Genomic DNA, 21549 nt, shown 5'->3' on the forward strand with positions numbered 1-21549 from the left:
GCCGGAACGCGGGCGCGCGGCCGGCTGGCGCCGGGGGGACGGCGGGAGCGCGAGGACCGGCCGAGCTGTGGCGCCGGAAGTGGTGCGGGGGGGGCCGGTTATGGCGCGGACCGGCCATGGCGGGGGCGGAGCGGGGGCGGGACCGGGAGCGACACGGCGGGGACGGGCCCGGGGCGCTGCGAGCGGCCTGGACCGGGGGTAGCGGGCCTGTACCGGCCGTGACACCGGCCGTGACACCGGCCGTGACGGGAAATCCCAGGAGCCACGGGCCGGTCCCGGTGTAACGGGCCGGATCCCCGCCCTGCCCGGCCCTCACAGCCCCCGAGGGCTCGTCGCCCCGCGGCCGGGGCTGAAAACTCCGGGAAAACAGTGGGATATTCCAGTCCCGCACGCTCCAGGGGCGGTTTAGTTGGGATATTGAGGGCAAATCCTGCTGGAAAGGTTGTCCAGCCCCGGGGCAGGGGCGGGTCCCGGCCCGGGGGTTCCCCATCCCTGGGGATTTCCCGTCCCTGGGGATGCGACGCTCGGGGACACGGCCGTGGTGGTGCTGGCAGCGCCTGGGCTCGGGGGTTTTCCCGTGGCAGCGATTCCATGGCCCGATCCAAGCCCGCGGGGCGGGAGCAGCTCCGGCCCCTCAGGGCGGCCCCGCTCGGGGCAATGCGGGAACCGCGCCTGGGCCGGGCCCAGCCGAGCCGAGTCCAGGTGAGCCCGGCCGGGCCAAACCCAGCCGAGCTGGGCCAAACCCCACTGAGCTGAGCTTAGCCAGACCCAGCCATGACCAGTCCAAGTGAGCTGATCGCAGCCGTGCTGTGCTGAGCTGAGCCAGCCCAGCCCGGCTGAGCTAAACCAAGCCGAGCTGAGCTGTGCCAAACGGAGCCGAGCCATGCTGAGCTGAGCCCAGCTGAGCCAAACCGAGCTGAGCTGAGCTCAGCCGTGCCAAAGCAGCCGAACTGTGCTGCACCGAGCCGCGCTGAGCCGGGTCGAGCTGTGCCGTGCCAGGCTGAGCCGAGCCGAGCCGAGCCGAGCCGAGCCGAGCCGAGCCGAGCCGAGCCGAGCCGAGCGGGTGCGCGCGGGCCGGCGGTTCCTGCGGAGCTGTCCAGCCTCTCCAGCATCCCCAGCCTCTCCAGCCTCTCCAGCATCCCCAGCATCCCCAGCCTCTCCAGCAACCCCAGCATCCCCAGCCTCTCCAGCATCCCCAGCCTCTCCAACCTCTCCAGCAACCCCAGCATCCCCAGCCTCTCCAGCATCCCCAGCCTCTCCAACCTCTCCAGCAACCCCAGCATCCCCAGCCTCTCCAGCATCCCCAGCCTCTCCAGCCTCTCCAGCATCCCCAGCATCCCCAGCCTCTCCAGCAACCCCAGCATCCCCAGCCTCTCCAGCATCCCCAGCCTCTCCAGCCTCTCCAGCAACCCCAGCATCCCCAGCCTCTCCAGCATCCCCAGCCTCTCCAACCTCTCCAGCAACCCCAGCATCCCCAGCCTCTCCAGCATCCCCAGCCTCTCCAGCCTCTCCAGCAACCCCAGCTTCTCCAGCCTCTCCAGCATCCCCAGCCTCTCCAGCCTCTCCAGCATCCCCAGCCTCTCCAGCCTCTCCAGCCTCTCCAGCATCCTCAGCCGCTCCATCCCGCCTCTCTCTCCGCGGCTCCCGCCGCTCCATCCCGCGTCCCGAGCCCGCCATGTGGGAGCGATGAGCGCAGCCGCCGCCCGGCCATGGAGGAGGATTTGTTCCAGCTGAAGCAGCTGCCGTGAGTAGCGCCGGGGGGGCTCCTGCCCCTCCGGCCGCGGGAATGCCGGCGGGGTCCGGGGAATTCTGCCGGGAGGAGGCTTAGGCCCCCGGGAAGCAGGCCATTTTCCCGGTGGAGCTGCCCGGGTCCGGCATCCCGAGGGATGCGGGAGCTGTTTGTTACATAAATTCACTCATTTCGGAGGGGTTTTCTCGGCGTGGATTTGATGGTGGTGGAAAATCAGCAGAGGTGGGATAAAACCGTGCAAGTGCCAGGAGATTTTGGGAGAGGAGACGTCGGGATTGCCTTTTCAGGGGGGGTTTATCTGTAAATAACGCTGTGTGCTGGGGAGGCTCTTCCTCCCCATCCTCCTCCCTGGCAGGGAGGAATTGCAGAGCAGAACCTGCCCTGCCAAGGTGGGGTTGGGGGGACCGTCGGCATTCCCAGTGATTCTGGGAAAGGCAAACGCTGCTGCACAAGGAAAATGCTGATTTTTGCCAGGAATGTGGGTGCTGGATCTGTGCAAAAAAAACCCCCAAGAAACAAACAACCCCAAACCTGATAAAATCTTTAGTACCTTTAACGCCAGGAATTCCTTCCTTATCCCTCAATGCCAAACGCTTCCTTAAAAACCAACCCCGTTTTTTCCTAATGCTCCATTCTCAGGTGTTTTGCAACATCTTCCTATCTATAAATCCTGGGCTCGGCAAGGCAGGGAATGAATGTTTCAAGTCGCTGTTAAATATTCATGAGCTCCTGTCGATGACAGAGCACCTTGTCCCATAACATTCCTGATAAGTTGGGAAAACGGACCTGAACTCCAGTTCTTTTCCAATCCTTCGCTGGGATGCCTTCAGCTCGTCAGGGAAAAGAATTTTATTGAGCTTTTTTCCCCATTTTTAAGGACAAAACCTGGGAATACGTCCCAAAGGACTTTCCAGTGCAGGTGTTTTGGTGCTGTGAGATCTTGCAAATAAATGCAGCAGCTCCCTGAGATGTCCCAGATGTGAAAAATTTGGCAAGTGTGGAATAAAAATGATCCCCGTGGAGGTTTTTTTCTGTCATTTGTATCAGTTTGTTTCACATATTCCTAAATTACACACCTGTATTTTTATTTCCTGTGCTGAGGAACCTGGCAATCTCTGCCTGGATTTGTGGTTCTCAGATTTTATGGGATCCATCACCTCCAAAGCTGGAACGATCTTTAAGCTCCCTTGCTGTGATTCTGTGACAATTTAATCTATTTCCAAAAAAAGGATTTCACTTAAATCCAGGGAATTGTCGCTTTCCAAGGGGAAAAAGTTACACTGTGCTGCAGATAAAGTGAAGGAAGCTTGAGGGATCTGTTCTGTTAAATCTGGTGGATCTGTTCCCAAATCTTTGGCCACAGAAAACTTCCTAGATGGGAAAAGAACCTTTTCTGTGGAAAGGAAGCAAATCACTCTGAGCAAAACATCAAAGCTGTGTCAGTTTAGCAAATTCTGGGCTTAAAATACAGATATTTAATGAATTACATGCTATTAAATAATTCTGTTTAAGATGAAAGCGGAGTCACAGAATCAGCATCCTGATGGAAAAAAATCCATCCATTCCCTGAATGAGCTCATTAATTGTCACTCACTAAATAATATTTCAAATTCTGGTGCATTTCAGGAGTTTCACTTTTAATCACAAAAACAACTCAGAAAATGGAATTTGGGCTCTTCCTGCCAGGACAAAACCCCTGAAAATCAATGACGTGGCAATGCCTAATTCCCAATTAAATCCAGGCACACAAAACATGGATCTCATTAAATATGCATCATTCCATCATATTTTTATGACCTCTGTGGTTTTATAACTTTGTGGATAGCACAATAACAACCTCTGTATCCGAGGACAAGGATTAAATCCCATCCCAACGTAGGATACCCGAAACCAGATCCAAACACAAATCCCAGCATTCCCTGTGGAGAATGGAGACAGGGAATGAGGAGAAACCTGGATGCTGCTTCAAGACTCACCAAGCAGAGCTCCAAGCTGGAAAAGACCCCTGGAAGGATCCATCCCAGATTCTGTGGTTTCAGGGTGGTGAAGTTCCGCCGCACCGGGGAGAGCTCGAGGTCGGACGAGGATGGAATTTCGGGAGAGCACGAGGTGCAGATCGAGGGGGTGAGGACAGAGCTGGAGCCCGTGGAGCTGGGGGATGGAGCTGCAGTGCCCAAGGAATTTGCCAACCCCACGGATGGTGAGCAAGCTCTCTTGTTTTCCTGCAAGGAGAAGGTTGGGGAGAAAGGTGTGGCCCCTTCATCCCTGTCAGGCTGGGTACAGGGGGTTTGGAGAAGTTAAGGATCCCCAGATAAAAACAGTAACACAGGGAAATTCTGTTACAGCTGAAAATCAGGATTTGATCAGCCCATTCCCTGTGGGATGCTCCTTGTGTTCCTTTTTGTGTCCCCCCTGCTGGATACTCCTGTTAGGGACTTGTGGATCCAGCTGCCAGCCCCTTTTCCACACTGGAATTTGCCTTAGTTCCCTCTGGAACTGCTCAGTGCTGCTGGAGCAGCTACACCTGGCTCTCCTTCAAGGTTGAGATGAATCTGCAGAGTTCCTGTCTCCTCTTTTCCTAGAGGACAACAGGAATGTCCATCCCAGCCTGTGCTTCCTGCCTGGAGGCAGCACTGCTTTAGGAGAGGTGAGAAATATTGGGTTTGTCTTAGCACGGCGTGAAAATTTGGTATTAATCTTATTTATGGACCTCTGTGCTGTGCTTCATCCCTTGGATTTGGTTTGATTTCCTCCTGGTTTGTGGTGTTGTGGGGATCTCACAGCTCTGAGCCAAAGCTTTGCTGAGGAATGTCCTTTTCAAAGTGCTGTGAGTGTTAGAATTGTGAGACTTAAATTGGTTTAAACAACTCAAATACCAAAAATGTGCTTTTCTTGGTCATTTCATTAGGCATTTGAGCAAAGGAATTTGAGACATCTCAGCACCTTCAGCTGGAACAAACTAAAGAGGTCATGGCAGTGGATGGGAAACAACCAGCAGCATTTTTAACAAAAGCAGGGTTTATGATTTGTGTGTTTTGGAGAAATTCTTGATTTAAGTAATGACAGGTTGCACTAAAATACTCCCTGCAGCTCCTAGCACTGCTGTGGGCTGTGGCAGAGCTGTTTCTCCCCACTTCAGTGGCTGGAGGAGTCACTCCAAGGAGGAAGAGGCTGAACATGGGTTGAATTTGTGGGTGCCACAGTGATTTACCTCCATGAGATTAAAATATTCTAGGAATAATTAGGATTATTTTGGCTTTGGAAGAACACAGAGATTTTCTTGAGTAGGAACTGTATAAAAACTAAGTAGCTCTGTTAGATATTTGAGATCTCAGCAGATTAACCAATTAATTAGCAATTAAACCAGAAAAATTCTCTCTCAAGGGCTGGCTTTTATTCGAAAGGAATCCACTGGAATTGTTTTCTCTCCAGATACTTTCATGGTGGAAGATGCGGTGGAAGCCATTGGATTTGGGAAGTTCCAGTGGAAGCTCTCTGTCATCACTGGATTAGCATGGGCAAGTAACTGGGATCAGGATCTGTTGCATGGTCATCCCTTAGAGAAACTCAGGGATTTCAAATAATGGGGACTGAGAGTCTCCCAACAGATAAATGTACAATAAAGCAGGAATTTTACTGGAAATTCTACAATAACAGCAGGACTCAGCCTTGTTGTGAGAGGTAATGATGGATTTCTTTGTCTCTGAAGTTTTTAGAAACCAGGGTTTGGAAACCCATTTTGATTCTCCACTTCAAATTTGGTTTCGAATGAAAGAGATTCCAGGCTACTCCTGCAGAACCTGAGGTTTCCTGCAGTGATTTTGCCACATTCCTCCCATCAGCTGCAATCTCTGTTGTCTGTATCAGTCAGGATTGCTGTAATCTCAGTTTCAGAGGAACAGCAACCCAGCACTTCCACTTTTAACCTTGATATCAACAACAAAAAAAAGTCTTGGTTTCCATTTTTCTGCTCTTTCTGAAGCTCTGTTTTCCACCTCCTGTGGTGTATTTTAGGATCCTGATACCTGGAGCTGTATTTACTGGCTTTTATCCATGTAAAAGGCTGGAATCTGCCATGGCTTAGATCCTAAATCAGCTGTGGAATTTGCTTTGCAGGTGATCTATCCAAATCCAGGAGTGTTTAAGGGAATAGGTTACAAGGTATTAAACAATCCTGACTGAATCCATGTGCAAAGGAGCTGAAAGCTGGAATTTGCACTGTGGAAGTGACTGAACCCGAGTCACTGACCAGCCAAAGCTCCCCAAAATCCTTGGATTTGGCTCTTTGGATCCTCTCTGCCAGAGTTACTAAATGTGCTGACAACCAGAAATGAGGTTAAATGTTAAATATTTTGTTCAACCACAAGGTGGGAATGGCACAGTAATGTCACCAAGGCCTATTACTGACTCCTAAATCCACCTGATTTGCAGGCAGCTGTTGATTTTGCTTTCTCTTCCCCCTACAGATGGCAGATGCCATGGAAATGATGATTTTAAGTATCCTTGCTCCTCAGCTGCACTGTGAGTGGCGCTTACCCAGCTGGCAGGTTGCATTGCTCACCTCGGTAGGAAAAATATCTGACAGCTCCTGTCTTCCCTGAGGTTTTTTCCATCATTGTTATCCAGACATTTTGCTTTGTATCCCCCAAAATTCAATCTCTTTGTGGCACTTGCAGATTGCCTTCAGCTTGGAAGTTTATAGGAGTTTTTAAAAGAGATTTATAGGAGGGGTTTTTTTAAAAGATTGAAGTAATGAAATTCGGTGACAACTGAGGGCACTTTGCAAGTTGCAGGCTCCAAGTTTCATGTAATTTCCAGGAGAATCTATGAATTCACTCAGATTCATCCTAAAATTCAAACTATTTGATTAATTTTAAAAAGAACAATGAATTTTTATTACCTTGCTTGAAATTTTTTCTCTCTCCCCACGTTTCAGCTCTCTGACAGACTGAGAGCCCTGAGAGAGAACAAACAGTTGATTTTTGATATTGGACTCAATGATCTCAGAGGTCTTTTCCAGCCCAAATGATTCTGGGATTATCCAGTGATCTTTGGAAGCAGAGATCTTTTAACACCACCTCCAAGTATGGTGCTGTGATTTTGGAATGCTGCAATGCCTTTAGGGATAAAAAAACAAATTTGGGACTCTTCTCTCAGCATAGGCCACTGGTAATGCAGGGATTTTATTCTCTGCATTTCTTTCTCCTTTATTTTTCATGCCCTTTGATTGTGTAAAATGGTAAAAATGCTCAGCAGATTGAAATGATGTCCTTGAATCTCATGAATGTCCTATCCCTGAATGCAGAGGGTCCTTCTTGCAGCTCAGCATGAGTGTGTCACCTCTGAAAAGGCTTCAGGGTATTTTCTTCCACACTTCAGTCTTTTCTAAACTTTCAAGGTGTAATTTTGTCTCCCTTCAAACCTGAGAGCTGCTGAGGATGGTGGTAGGGGGCTGGAGGAGAGCTCTGCCATGCAGATCTCAACCAACAGCTCCTCTGCTTTTATTCAGGAATATTTTCCTTGGAATTGGAGAGCTCTGTGTCTTCCAGGGCTGGACTCACAATGGGACAATACCAGTGTGCCCAGTCCAGCCCAAACTGGGACTGTCTGGGTTGTCACTGGTGGATCTTTTAATGCAAAGCTGACTTGAGGAGGCATTTTGTTGCTTGCCTGCTCCAACCCAAAGAGAACTGGATGATCTTTAAGATCCTTTCCAACCCCACCCATTCTCTGACCTCCTGCACATCTCACTCTGTTTTGGGCTGAAATGTCCTGGTTTCACTGGAAGTTTGTGTTCTGTGTCTGTCACACTGGAATTTTCACTTGTTGTTAAGGGAAGGATTTTTTTTCCTGCTGTTTCACAGGTGGTGTTTGTGGGAATGATGTCCAGCTCCACGCTCTGGGGAAACATTTCAGACCAGTATGGGAGGAAAACAGTAAGTCTGCAGCTCCTGCTGGGATATATCCCAACATTTCTGCAGCGTGCACATTTCAGTGCAACTGGCACAGGCTGTCCAGAGAAGCTGTGGCTGCCCCTGGATCCCTGGAAGTGTCCAAGGCCAGGTTGGATGGGGCTTGGAGCAACCTGGGATAGTGGATGCTGTCCCTGCCCATGGCAGGGGGTGGCACTGGATGATCTTTAAGGTCCCTTCCAACCCAACCCATTCTAGGATTTTGTGTTCCCAAATGTCCACATGTACAAAGCAGCATTAAGCACATCCAGGACTGAGCTCCTATGAAATACAAGGCATTTGAAGCTCTGTTTTACACTTTAATTTGTGTTACAGTGATTTTTAACTCTTGCTGAACGCAGGGCCTAAAGATCAGCGTGTTGTGGACTCTCTACTACGGAATCCTCAGTGGATTTGCTCCCATTTACAGCTGGATCCTGGTGCTGAGGGGCCTGGTGGGCTTTGGGATTGGAGGAGTGCCTCAGTCGTAAGTAAATATTCACAAATCCAAACTTCCTCATTTCTATTTCTTTCTTACAAAATTCTCATGTCAAACTGAAGTCTTGTTTCTGTTCAGCGACCCCAACCCTTGGCCTTGTTGCAAGGCAGGTCATGACCTAAACACCAGCATTTAGAGGCAGAGCTGAGCCCTGACTGTGATTGTAAAACCCCAGATTATTGTTCAGTCAGAGCCTGAACTTCCCCATCTCACCCTGAGCTGGAATTCCAAGCCCACCCAGCCCAAACCTGGAGCACTGGAGATGCTGGGATGGCTCAGAAGGAGAAGGCAGTGTCAGGATATTTCTCTATCCCTGTGTGGTTCCTTTCACTGAAGAGAGGGATCCATAAATTTTCCACCTGCAATAAATAACCCTGCCCATGGCTTTTAATTAGAAATGTAAAGGGAAGGGTACAGCCATTCTCTCTCTGGGTAGTCTTTTGTCCTTATCAATAATTGATATTTTGCCTTCTGGAGGTGCTGTTTTGGAGCAGGCAGAGCCTGACTTGGATTGATGGCTCACAGATTCCTTCCCAAAGCAAGTCAGTGGCTTTTCCATTGCCACTCCCAGATAAAAAATCCAGAGCTGCAGGTACATCCCAGCCAGGGCCACTTGACTTGGCTCACTGAGGTTGTGTCTTCATGAGAGAAAAAACAGAGCCAGTTACAGATCTCCAAGTGGATCCCATCCTCCCTGAGTCTGTTTCCTGTTCTGACTAGAACAAGGATTTATTTGACAGAGGGGTAAACATGGATGAAGCAGGATGAAAAGTAGTTCCTTTCTGATATCCTTAAGCAGGCTGTGTGATTTTGGAGGTGAGTGCCTGGATCTCCATGGAATGAGTGTCATTTCCTCCTCTGGATTGGCTCCAACAATTCCATGTCCTTCTTTTGTTAGGGTCATTCACCAGCTCCTGTTTTCTCTGCACTACAGAGGGACCTGAGCTACACTTCAAGACATGATTTGAGTTCCCTAAATCACTGCTTGAATGAGATAATGTGTGAAACTTTATACTTTCCATGAACTGAGTCCTGGGCAGCTCCTCAGAGATCAATCCACTCTTGAAGTTAGTAGGAATTTTGTCCCAAACCTCAAAGGAAGCCTGAGGAGTTTGGAGGCAGGAACAGGCTGAGTCAATGGAATGCAAACAGAGCAAAGCCAAGCCTTACCAGTTTGAAGGAGATGACAGAGCCTGGACTGGCTGCTGCCTGAATTCCCCCTCAGGAATTCCTCCTGGAGAAGCTCTGCCATCACTCTTTGGCACAGGCATGAAAAAAAGCCTCAGTGGTTGCTCTTTGAATCCCACAATAAAAGAATGCAAATTATTTTATACCAGTGACATGAAAGTATTCCCCTCTTGGAGAATTGAACCCTGGCACAAGAGACTGATGGGAATTCTCTGAGCCAGTTGTAAAGTCCTGAAGGAATTCTTTATCCAGCAAGAGTTTGTGTTGAATTCTGATGGACCACACTGAAAATAGCAGATAAAATGGTATTTTAAATGGTGCTCTGGCTCAGAGCAGGGCTACGAGAGCATAAGCATCAAGATCTGCATTTAACTGACAACTGTGGGGCCACAAAACCACACAAAAAGAACAGATTGTGTCCTCTCTTTCAGTGTTGGAGGGTTTGTTCTGGAGTGGAAGGGGAATGTGACCCAGTGTCAGAGCCTGGCTGGCTCTGGGGATAGGGAGAGCTTTGAGTTACTGCTCTGGGTTTAGCTCTTTAATTAAGAGGCAAAGGGGATTTTGAACCTCTGTCTGCTGTGGCATTTTCCTCTCTGTGCTAACCTGATATTTTCCTCTCTGTTCCCTCTTTTAGGGTAACTTTATATGCTGAATTCCTTCCAATGAAAGCCAGAGCAAAATGCATTTTATTAATAGAGGTGAGTAGCTGCATTCTGATCCTCGAGGGATAAATCCTTCTGTTGGTCACATCCCTTCCATCCTCCTGCCTGGAAATCCCCTCAGAGCTGCAGCCAGACCTTGCCTGTCCACCTTGGTGTGGAGCTGAGTCACTCCTGAGCTCTGGGACCAGCCCAGCTCCAAAAGCAGCAGAAATTTTTCTTGTCACACTCCACTCTTGGTGCTGAATTTGCCTTTTTCCAAATTAGTTTGCACCCAGGGCTGCAGAGTGAGCACAAGGTGGGAACTGGGTATCCATGATTTTGTGGTGAAACTCATCTCAGTGATGGATTTGGAGAGCTGACAGCCCCACAAATGCAGTGCTGAATTCAGCTCCACATCTTCATTCCAATGTGTCACAGTCACACGGGGCAGAATTTTGTCCTTGGAACATTTCAAGGCAGAATTGGCACCCCTGGAATTTCTCTCTCCAGCCATCCCTGCTGAGCACAGCCTGGAATGCTCCAAAGAGGAGGCCTTGGGGGCACTCCTATCCTCATTTTGTCGTTGGTTTTCCCTCTTCCAGGTGTTCTGGGCCCTTGGGACTGTGTTTGAAGTGCTCCTGGCAGTGGTGGTGATGCCCACACTCGGCTGGCGCTGGCTCCTCATCCTCTCTGCCCTTCCACTCCTGCTCTTTGCTGGCCTGTGTTTTGTAGGTATTCCTCAAGGATTCATGTGAATTCCTGCAATTCCCGCTCCTCTACCCCATTCTGTGACCCAGCTGAAGAAAATCAGGACAGTTTTGAGCTCTCTTCTGTGAAATAACTGAAATAATGACCAAAAAATGCAGTTTCAACAGGGTGCTGGGAAAAACATTCCAGAGAGAGCTGTGTTGATGTAACTGCTGGAGGACAATGGTGGGCTGGAATTTTGTGAAATCAGGCCTGGAACCCTCTCCAATTTAATGACTTTGTTTCAACTAAGCTCAGTGGAATCAGCATTTTACCAAAAGCTGTTGCTATTTCCCTAAATGCTCTTTTGATTTTGTCACTTTTAGAATCAATTTCTTGAACTTAAAAATCCTCCCAAATCAGGGACAGAATCTGCAGAGTGCAGGTGAGATTCCAGAATAAGTTAAACCTGAGCTTCAGTGATATATTTTTTATTTTATTATTTATTAGGTGATATATTTGCCAATCACTCAGTCTCCTCATAGATAAATGTCCTTGTCAGGTGGTTTAGCACCTATAATTTCCCTTAATTTTTCAGGAATACCTCCAGTTATCCAGGTGCTCACAAGCTTGTTCTAAATTAAAAGGAGCTTAAACCCATAAATTTTGGAATGCCAGAATCTTGTTATCTGCCCTGGATGCTTTGCCATTCCTACAGGGAAGGGATCATGTCAAAAACCTGCAAAAATTCCCAACACTTCTCAAGGATAAACCCAGAGGAATGGAAGGGAAAGAGTTCTGAGGTCATGGGGAAAGTGGGGGGGTTGCAATTTTTAAAGCCTGATGAGATAATTCTTGGAATTCTTCAAGCTTAGTCCTGTAATCCTTTTGTTATGTGAGAATCTGCTGGAGTCACTGAGATTCCCCCGAGGAAAATCCCATTGCTGGTTGTGACACCCTCCTGTGTGTGTGACCTGCTTTGCTCCCTTAGTGGCTGCCAGAAAGTGCCAGGTATGATGTGTTATCTGGGAACCAGGAGAAAGCTCTGGCCACTTTGAAGAGGATAGCCACGGAAAATGGAGCTCCAATGCCCTTGGGAAAACTGGTGATTTCCAGACAGGTACGTGCAGGTCACAGTAACAGTGAAACTAGGGGTGTTTGTAAGCAAATAATCAATGTTCTGTTCAATTTTAAGGTCTCAGCTAGGCATTAAAAAAAATGAGGTTTGATCATTTCGGCCTCTTTCCCACTGAGGAAGAGGTGATTTCTCATTTGGAAGTAAAAAGCAGCTTTAAAATGGGCATTAATGTTATTTAACCTCACTGTTATGAAAGAAAACCAAACCTTGAGGTTGCTGAAGAGCTCAGGTCAGAATTCCCGGATCTGAACTCGTGAGACAAGATGGAATTTGACACTTTAGCTGTCCCTCATCATCCAACTTCTGCTTGTTCCCAACAGGAGGACCGAGGCAAAATGAGGGACCTTTTCACCCCCCATTTCCGCTGGACCACGTTGTTGCTCTGGTTCATTTGGTAAGAGAAAACCTAAAGGTTCAGTGCCAGCACAGCTCTAAATGGGGCTTATTGAAGGGATTTTACTCCAATCCAGCAACTTCCTCCTCAGAAAAAAAACCAACCAACCAAAAAAACCCCAACCTGTATTGATTTGTAATTTATTCAACCACCCAATCATTCCCAAATTGCCCTTTAATTTTCTGATTGCTGAAACAGCTTTGAGGTAGGACTTCTGATTCGTGGTGTTTTTTTTAAGTTGGACCAGCTGAAACTTCCTCTCTCATTTGCTTCCTTGCAGGTTTTCCAATGCTTTTTCTTATTATGGGTTAGTTTTATTAACTACAGAGCTCTTCCAAGCAGGAGATGTTTGCAGCAGTGAGTATTGCTCCATCTTTTCTTTCTACATATGTCCTGTTAAAACTGCTGGAAGATCTTTTATCAGATCACCTTCTGCTGGTATTTTGGGAAAGGAATGTGGTCGAGTTTTAAGTTTATTTTAAATGTTTCCACATCTCTGCCCACTGCAGAGAGATCCTGCAGTGGTTTTGAGCCCAAAATGTAAAACAGCAAGACAACCTTCAAGGCAGACCTGTTATCTGTTCTTCTTGATTTAAAAAAAAAGTGATTGAATCAATATAAGTTTGCAGATTTGACAGGCCTAATTAGTTCTGAGAGAGAGAAACTGCTGCTCCTGTGGAGCTCCTGGGTTCTCAAGATGGGAAAACCTGCTGAGAAAAAAGAGAATGGTGGGAAATCGACATCCTTTGTGTTGCAGAATTTTTGGGGTGGGGGGGGAAGAAAGGTGCTTTGACTCAGTTAAGAAGAGGCTTGAACAGTTTGATTCCCCAGGGGAGGAATGATTGCATTCAGAGCACTTGTAATTAGGGAAAACTGCCTGAAAGTTGGGAAATTATAAAAGGAGGGTGGGGAGCATTGGAGCAGCCCCAGATGCCAGGGTTGAAGAGCAGTGATGAGCTCTGAGAGCTCTGACTCAGTGTTGCCTCCCCAGAGAAGGATGCAGCCCTTAAAAACCCTTGGTTTTATAAGGACATGGGGTAATTCAGTATTCCCAGAGTGTGGGAAGTGTTGGGATCCCAATTTGTGTTGGGAGAAACTGAATTATTGGAATTAATTGTGTCCTGAGCCCTGGACTGGAAAATAATTCAGACTGTACAGCTGATAAGGAGATGGAATTTTCACTGAGCTGAGACATCCTGTCACAGAAAACATTATAATGATCCGTGTTTCCAGGTAAAATCACCAAGCATTGCTCTCCAATGCCCCTCTGACTCTGAATTCCATCCCAGCAGCACATCAAGCATTCAGAAGAGGAATAACAATTAAATCAAAGGGGCAGGATCACTTGAATTTCTATCCCTAAACGACTTTCCAGAAGTATTTTAAAGGATGGTGGGTGCAGTGAATCCATGCCAGTCAGTGCATCCCTTCCTAAATTTCAGCAGTAAGAGTGATAGAGACACAGCAGGAAGGTAAACAGGGAAGAGTTTGCTTAAAATACATTAAATATTTGTGCTTTTTTCCCTCCAGTATCCAGCAGAAGGCAGGAAGTTAAAGCCAAGTGCAGCCTGACCTGTGAGTACCTGACAGAGGAAGATTACACTGACCTGCTCTGGACAACCCTGTCAGAATTCCCTGGTAAGGAGCGAGGAGAAGCCCCAGTTTTTCCTTGGAATGGCTCAGGGTGTGGCAGCAGCAGTGGAACTGGGATGTCTGGCCTGATGCTTCCCACAGCACTCAGAGCTCCTTGCTGTGGCTCTGGGTCCTCCCTGGCCTGGGATCACTCCATAAAAAATCAGTCATTGCTCTGGAATGGCCCCTCTGACTGTGGGTTCCTCTTCAGGAAGAGGAAAACCAACTAAATCCAAGAGGCAGAAACACTGGAATTTCTATCCATAAATGACTATCCAGAAGTATTTTCAAAGGATGATGGGTACAATGAATCCATGGAGACCTTGCTCCCTAAATCTCTGTGTCCAGCTTCAGTCCCGATCCTGTGATTTTCGGGCAATTCCAGTGAATTTCAGTGGACACTCTGGCATAGGGCAAGCAAAGTAGTGTGAAACAGCCACTGATCCCTCAGATCAGTGTTCATCTGATTGGAACAACACCACAGACAGGGATCAGGTGATTTTCACTCTTCTGGATCATAATTTCAGGGCTAAAAGCTCAGGGAGAAGCCATTTAATTAATGATAATTTGCAAGGATGACTGATAAATATGCACAGTCATTCCTAAGAGGAGTGTGCTGCCAAACAGACATTTTGGGAAGGATTCCCAGAAAAAGGAGTGTGTACCTTGGAGTGGTGCTGGGCTGAAAGGTCTGGTTTGATCCTCACACTGAGGGGGGAGTGAGAAATATTGACAGGATAGCTCTGCATGTGACACTGATGCTGGAATAATCCTCACTCCTGCTGTGCATCAGCCTTCAAAAGGATCTGGGAAAATTGCATTGGAGGGAAGACATAACAATGTGAGATTTACTGAGCTTGATCTATCTCCTATCAAAAAGCAGCTGAGAAATAATTCAGTGGCAACAGCTAAATAACAGAATAGAAACAAAATACCATGTTCTAAGGAGCCCTTCCATCCAGCAGGGAATAATGGCCAGAAGTTGAACAAAAGTTCTTCCAGTGAGCCATAAGCAGGTGTTTTAGGCATTCACATCAGTAATCCCTGGATGGGAGTGTGGATTTGTGGATCTGGGAGCATGGAGCAGGACTCAGCAGCTGGGACACGGAATTCCTGTTTCACATGACACCAGTAGCAATCCATCCTACAGCCCTGCCTGGGGCCAGCGAAGGGTTGGAAAGAGAGACCAAAATTTCCAATCTAAACCACCCAGGCTGTGTTAAATCTGCTGCAGCCCCACTTTGCTCGATTCCCAAGGGTCTCCTGCTCTCTTCCCACAGGTGTGTTGGTGACCCTGTGGATCATCGACCGCATCGGCCGCAAGAAAACCATGGCCCTGTCCTTCCTTGTCTTCTCCTTTTGCAGCCTCCTGCTCTTTCTCTGCATTGGAAGGTGAGTCTAGCACAGGGAACAACTGGAGTATTGGATTCATCCATGTTCTCTCTTGTTTGTGGTGGGAGAACTGGGAGTGGTGGTTTGAAAAGCTGTGGGATGGTCGTGCTCAGCTGGAGAAAGATTTAAGGCTGGGGTTGGGTTTTCTCACCGGAGTTTGGGAGGGAAATAAAAGTGAATGCCAAGTGAACCCAGCAGATTGTACTGGACGTTCCCAAACTCTGCTCTCCTCTTTCTTCTCACAGAAATGTTCTTACTGTGCTGCTCTTCATTGCAAGAGCTTTTATTTCAGGAGGATTTCAGGCTGCCTATGTTTACACCCCTGAGGTAAGGGGGATGTTGTGGTGATGGGAATATTTAAGGGGAGTGAGAACAGGGTGGGACATTCATTTTGATGACCTGCTCCCAATGAACCTCACCCCAGATTGGAGTTGATCCCATTGTCACTGTCTAACAGAATGTGCTGTGGCACCACTTACTAATTCCCATTAGGAGTGGAAGGAGGAGAACTTCCCACTGGGATTGATGGGATGATGCTTTCTCCACAGGTTTATCCCACAGCCACACGTGCTTTGGGCCTGGGAACGTGCAGTGGAATGGCCAGAGTGGGAGCCCTCATAACCCCGTTCATTGCACAGGTAAATCCCTTCTCCTCTGAGATTGGAGGCACAGGAAGCTTGGACTTGATGATCTTGAAGGTCTTTTCCAGCTTTAACAATTCCATGATTCTGTGAAGGTGATGGAGAACCTGCTTTTCTTCCACTATCCCAGGTTGCTCCAAGCCCCATCCAAACACTTCCAGGGATGGGGCAGCCACAGCTTCTTTGGGCAGCCTGTGCCAGTGCCTCCCACTTCCTAAAATCCAGTCTAATCCTGTCCTCTGAGAGTTTAAAACCACTGTTCCTTGTCCTGGCACTATCTATAAAATGTCCCTCTCCCTCCTTGCCAGAAGCTTCAAGTTAAACTCTTTCCCCAGTTCTACAATTACAATTTCTGTTGTTCCATCAGTGTCTGTATTTCCATGCTGAGGTGCTGTTTTGCATTCCCTGCCTTTTTCCTGCAGGTGATGTTGGAATCCTCAGTCTATCTGACTCTGGTGGTTTACAGTGGCTGCTGCCTGCTGGCTGCCCTGGCCTCCTGCTTCCTGCCCATCGAGACCAAGGGCCGTGGCCTCCAGGAGTCCAGCCACAAGGAATGGGGCCAGGAGATGGTGGGCAGAGGATCTCATTCCCCAGGGGAGTCACAGGAATGAGGGGACGTGGAAACCTGCTGGAAGAATGAAGGAAAGGAGCAAAATGTCTCACAAAACCTCCGAGCCTGAAGCATGGAAAGCTGACCACCATCACTGCCAACGTCACGTGTCAAACTGCAGGAGTTTGGGGTTGAACCTCAGCAAATTGTGTTTCTGCTGCTCTTTGCTCACACTCATAAAAACTTTCTGGACGGAGAGGCCTTTGATCCAAATATCCTTGGAAGTTTAGCAGGAGGGGTTTCTCTTCAGTCTGTCGTGCTTGCATGGTCAGCTCTTCAGCTTAAAATGTCCCGTGCCAAGCAAATGCCAAGTGACTGCAGCCCAGCATCAGCTGTCATTAAAACACTGAGCTCTTGATGCCTAAAACCAAGAGGTTCATACTTAGTGTGGCCCTGGCCTGGCACAGGGTGGATTCCATACCCTACACTATGGATTGAATGCCTGCCTTGCACTTTTAGCCATCAAAACCACCACCAAAATGTGGTTCTGGCAAACCGACCCGGGCTTTCCAGTTGGGTTCTGTTCCTGGAGAATTAATAGGAGTGGATTGCTTGGGAAGTAATTCCTGCCTGTTTCTCCCATCCCAGGTGGGTAGTTGGAGCAGGGAGGGTGGTGTTTGCTGCAGAGCTGGGACCTTGTAGCAGAAATGTAAATCACAGAGTCATTAAGGTTGGAAAAGACCTCCAAGCTTATCAAGTCCAATATATAAATCCTCGTGGTTTGGAGCAGAATTGGACTTCTCTGGCACTGCCAGGGACTTTGAGCTCTCTGCCTGTTGTTGGAGTGGGGAGGTTCTCGCTCCTGTGGTTCTCTGCATGGATCCAGGTGTGTCCCTGCTCTGTTTCCTGGGCACATCCTCACGGTGGGGTGGCCCCAACTGGAGTCGGAAGCGCTGCCTTTGGGATGGAGCCACTCCCTGACAGCTGGGCAGGACTTTTCCTGCCCATTGTACATTGACTGGTGACAAAGGAATGTAGCTGGAATAAATGAACAAAACCATGGGAAGAGCCCATCTGCAGTGACCTTGGATGAGGAACAGCCCTGCTTCAGGTGTGGCTCCTCAAGGGATGATCCCGCTCTTGTCAGGGAATGTAACAGAGCTCAGGTGAGGACAAGCTCGTCTGGTGTGCCACAAACCTGTCCCTGGGCACAGGGCAGGTGGCAGAGTCTGTGGGAATGTGGAAGGATCTGAGACGTGCCTCATCCAGGTCTCAGTGTATTTTCAGGATGGACTCTGTGAGGCTGTGGAAGCAATGGGGGTTTGTGGCCTGTCTGAGCAGGTTTCTCACCTGAACACAGGTAAATGTGCAACATATTTTTACAGCCGAATATTTTAAGTATCCTGGGAAGCAGGTCCCATTCCCGGGATCAGGAATAGGTGTCCAAGTCCATGCTTGGTGCAGTACAAGTGAGCACTGTGGGGCTCGGCTGTCACTGAGGGTCACAGCTCTGAGGTCACTGCAGTGCTCCACCACGTTCCAGGCTGCTCGTTTGGAGACTGAGGGGAAAACAGGAGTGGATAATTCCTTAAAGAAAGCCAGGAAACTCAGGCTGATGGAAAAGGCCAAAGAGGTTGTTGATAATTGTGTGTGGGAGGTGGGTGTTCTGCTGAGAACAGAGTTTGCCAAGGCACCGAGTGTCCATCCAGTCCCACTGGAGGATGGTGACTCAGTGAAGGATTCCAGGAATGGTTGGTGGAAACAGGCAAACTTGGCTTTTCCCAGAGAGACAAAAATGAATTCAGCTCCCAAGGGATCCCTGGGATCCCCGGGCTCAGCTGTGGGTGATGGCACAGAACCCTCCGTCCGTTCCAGCTGGGTTGGTTCCCTTTGTGTCCCCTGTCCCTGGGTCCTCACTCTCCAGCAGGCTCAAGCTCCAGTTGATCCCAGTAAACAGACAGGGCTCTCGTGGCACTGACAGCAACCACAACTCATTTGTTCACCTCCTTCTGCCAGGCTGAGTTGGGTCATTCTCCCTGTGTGCCTGGGGCAGCCTGGAGCAGAGCCAGAGGGACTTGTTTTCATGGAATATCAGAATCCCAAAGTGATTTGGGTTGGGAGGGACCTTAAAGCTCATCCAGTCCCACCCCTTGCCGTGGGCAGGGACACTTTCCACTGGATTAGGTTGCTCCAAACCCCATCCAAACATGACCTAAGGGAACACTTCCAGGGATGGGGAACCTCTCTGCTTTCCCTTGGACTGGCCTCTGATGTGCTGGATATGGGACACAGCAGTGAGGAAGCAGATCCTGGATGGGTTTAATCGGGTATTATCCCACATGTGGCCAGTGAGCTGGAAAACCTGCTGGGCTGGGATGTCCTGGAGCTGGGATCTACTGGAGCTGGGTTTGCCTTTGCACAGTCAGGCTGTTCACCCCTCAGTGACAGCTCTGCCATTCCATCCTCTTCCTCCTGCTGATGGAGGCCCTCGAGGCCATTCCAGTCCCCCAGGTGCTCCCCTCCCTCCTTCCTTGGGCTTGCCATGAGCTGTGTTTGCATCCCAAAACTCTGGAATTGAGCCTGAGTAGAGGTGGCAGAGAATCCAAAGTGCAGCACAGGCCTGGCCTGAAGGAACCCACCCCACAGCCCAGTTTGTTACTCAATGCCTTGAGTTAAAATTCTGCTTTCCCAGGGTTAATGTTCACATCTCACTTCACTTTTTCAGGTGAATGTTCAGCAGTTTTAAAGAATTGCATTCAACAGCCCTTAGAGAGTTTTAGGTGAAGTTTATCTGTTCGTGCACACCTGGATCTGGATCCTACAGATAAGCCACTTCCCAGGTAAAGATTTATAGGGAATGCAACGTTTTCCTTGCTGTTGAATAGATCAGTTTTAACCTGTGACGTTTACAGTGTTAACCAAAAAATGGAAGGCATTTTTTGCTTTTCACTTTTTATGAATTCTGCACTAAAAAACCTTTTGAATGATAGAAATACCAAGATTGGTGCTGCTGGGTCTTTGATTTTTGTCAAAGCTTGATCCAAAACTCACTGAAATCTGGGAAAATCCCCCGTGGATATCCATGGGCTTTGGATCAGCTGAATGAAAGAGAGAGGTAGGAGCCCACCACAGCTGATCCCACCTGGCTGAATTTGGCAGGAGCCCGTTGGGCACTGGAGAAACAGAGCTGGAATTCAGGATTTGCAGGAATTTGCATATAATTAGTAAGAGAATTAGCTTGTTCACTGGGAACACTGGGGTTGACACACAGCAGTTAGAAATCACCACCAATAGGTTTTATCAGTAGGGCAGCACCGTTTAGGTGCAAAATCAACTTCCAAAGAATCCTTTTCCACACTATTTTTCACTGGTGAAGGAATTACTGCAACTGCTTCATTTCAAACTGGGAAGTGAGGTCCTTTGGAATTCAAACAGAATTGTGGGACTCAGATTTGCCAAGTGGCCCAAGATATCAACGTGCCAAGCTGGCGTGGGAGCGTCATTCCCCAAGTGTGCTTGGATGGAATGATTTGTTATTCCCAAATACTTGCCCAGAGAGCAGTGAATGTTTCCATGTCTGAATGTACAGTTTCTAAGATGGATTTACATTTTAATGTTGAAAAACTTGGTGTATCTTGAGCTTGTTGTAAAATACTCCTCTGGTTCCTGTTCCCGACACGGCATTGGAGAGTTGAAGTCCACATTAGATATTTTATGTTAAACAAATAAATAGTTTTTTCAGGAAATGAGTTTTTGGCTCTTCTGGGCAATGTTTAGGAGGGGTTATAACTTTGCAATTTTTTTTGTCTTGGTGTTCAGAGGTTTGAGATCCAGTTTGGGCTCAGCACTCTGCAGGTCTGACTCATTTTCTGTCTGTTTTGTGTATTTAGATGTAAAGAAAAGTCACAGGATTCCTGTTCCCATTGTAAGTAACCTCACTGCAGTTAAATATTGTGGATGCTCCATGCCTGGAAGTGTTCCAGGCCAGGTTGGACAGAGCTTGGAGCAACCTGGGATAGTGGAAGGTGTCCCTGCCCATGGCAGGGGGTGGAACTGGATGAGCTTCAAGGTCCATTCCCACCCAAACCATTCTAAGGTTCTATGATTTTTTAAATTCTCTTAAATCTTTAATTGATTTTCATATTTAATTCTGTTTGGACACGAAGCCCCAGCCAGTTTGGGCTCTTCCCTGGGTGTGTTGGCATCAGGTGGCTCCACATGTGTCTGGACTTCGGGGCAGGGAGGCTTCCTTCTACTAATTTACATTTTAATATAAACCTTTCATTTCCCTACCATTTTTCTAAACCATAATTAAGTGCCCAACCCTGTTTTCCTCTGCCCTGTCACTGATGTTCTTATTTTGATGTCCAATAATTTACAGGCAGGGGGTGGTTCAAGGATGAGTCAAAATGACTAACGAGCTGCAAATCCTTCTCATGCTAATGCAGGGTGTTCTCATCCCAGAGTGCATCCAGCTTCCTTCTCCCAGCCTGGGATGCAGAGCCTTGTTCCTGGGAATGGAAATACTTGGGAACTAGAAGGGTTTGTGTGGCTGAAGCAATGCTGGGGGGAATATTCCTTCTTCCGTGGTTACTTTTTGGCACCCTCAGGCATTTCTAAAGCTCATTCTCATGATCATGGAATGTCCTGAGCTGGAAGGGACCCACAGGGATCATCCAGTCCAACTCTTGGCCCTGTACAGACACCCCAACAATCCCACTCTGTGCCTGAGACCGTTGTCCAAAAGCTCCTGGAGTGAGCTGCTGTTTGCTCACTTCCCTGGTACTTGATGTGCTTCCAGCTTTGTTCTGGGTCACGGGAGATCCTTGTGGAGAACTGGGAGTTCCTAAAATGTGCTGACACTGGACACGGGAGGTGGTGTTTTGTGTGCATCAAAGGTCTTGCAGGAATTGCCCAGACCCCCTTCCCTGACCTCTCCCTGGCCTCAGGAGTGAACTTCAATCCCTCGGTGGGGAGTTTGCCTTGGGAAACTGAGGCTGCCCCATTCCTGGAAGTGTCCAAGGCCAGGTTGGACAGGGTTTGGAGCACCATGGGCTAGTGGAAGGTGTCCCTGCCCATGGCAGGG

General features: G+C 48.4%; 1 protein-coding gene across 2 annotated transcripts; it reads left to right on the top strand.

The window, feature by feature from the left end:
• The first annotated feature begins 1541 nt into the window (after positions 1–1541).
• Positions 1542–20209, top strand: LOC125335285 (SV2 related protein). 2 transcript variants are annotated; one of them, XM_048322791.1, is made up of 16 exons: positions 1542–1744; positions 3790–3950; positions 5183–5268; positions 6217–6315; positions 7615–7686; positions 8064–8188; positions 10023–10086; positions 10632–10757; positions 11708–11836; positions 12175–12248; positions 12529–12605; positions 13779–13886; positions 15161–15272; positions 15518–15599; positions 15821–15910; positions 16336–20209. In XM_048322791.1, the coding sequence occupies exons 1-16, from the start codon at positions 1710–1712 to the stop codon at positions 16522–16524; spliced, it is 1629 nt and encodes a 542-aa protein (XP_048178748.1). In that variant the 5' UTR covers positions 1542–1709; the 3' UTR covers positions 16525–20209. The 2 variants fall into 2 exon arrangements, with proteins under 2 accessions (XP_048178748.1, XP_048178747.1); XM_048322790.1 differs by lacking the exon at positions 1542–1744 and having other exon boundaries at positions 2525–3950.
• Positions 20210–21549: the final 1340 nt, after the last annotated feature.

The sequence above is a fragment of the Corvus hawaiiensis genome, chromosome 18 (genome assembly GCF_020740725.1).
Source record: "Corvus hawaiiensis isolate bCorHaw1 chromosome 18, bCorHaw1.pri.cur, whole genome shotgun sequence".
NCBI lineage: Eukaryota > Metazoa > Chordata > Aves > Passeriformes > Corvidae > Corvus > Corvus hawaiiensis.

Bases quoted from the DNA above. Each gene is read 5' to 3' on its own strand.
- LOC125335285 (XM_048322790.1), top strand. From the start codon at position 3,692: ATGAGGAGAAACCTGGATGCTGCTTCAAGACTCACCAAGCAGAGCTCC. The intron at 10,087-10,631 runs GTGAGTAGCTGC...TCCCTCTTCCAG, and splicing joins AATGCATTTTATTAATAGAG to GTGTTCTGGGCCCTTGGGAC. The intron at 12,606-13,778 runs GTGAGTATTGCT...TTTTCCCTCCAG, and splicing joins AGCAGGAGATGTTTGCAGCA to TATCCAGCAGAAGGCAGGAA.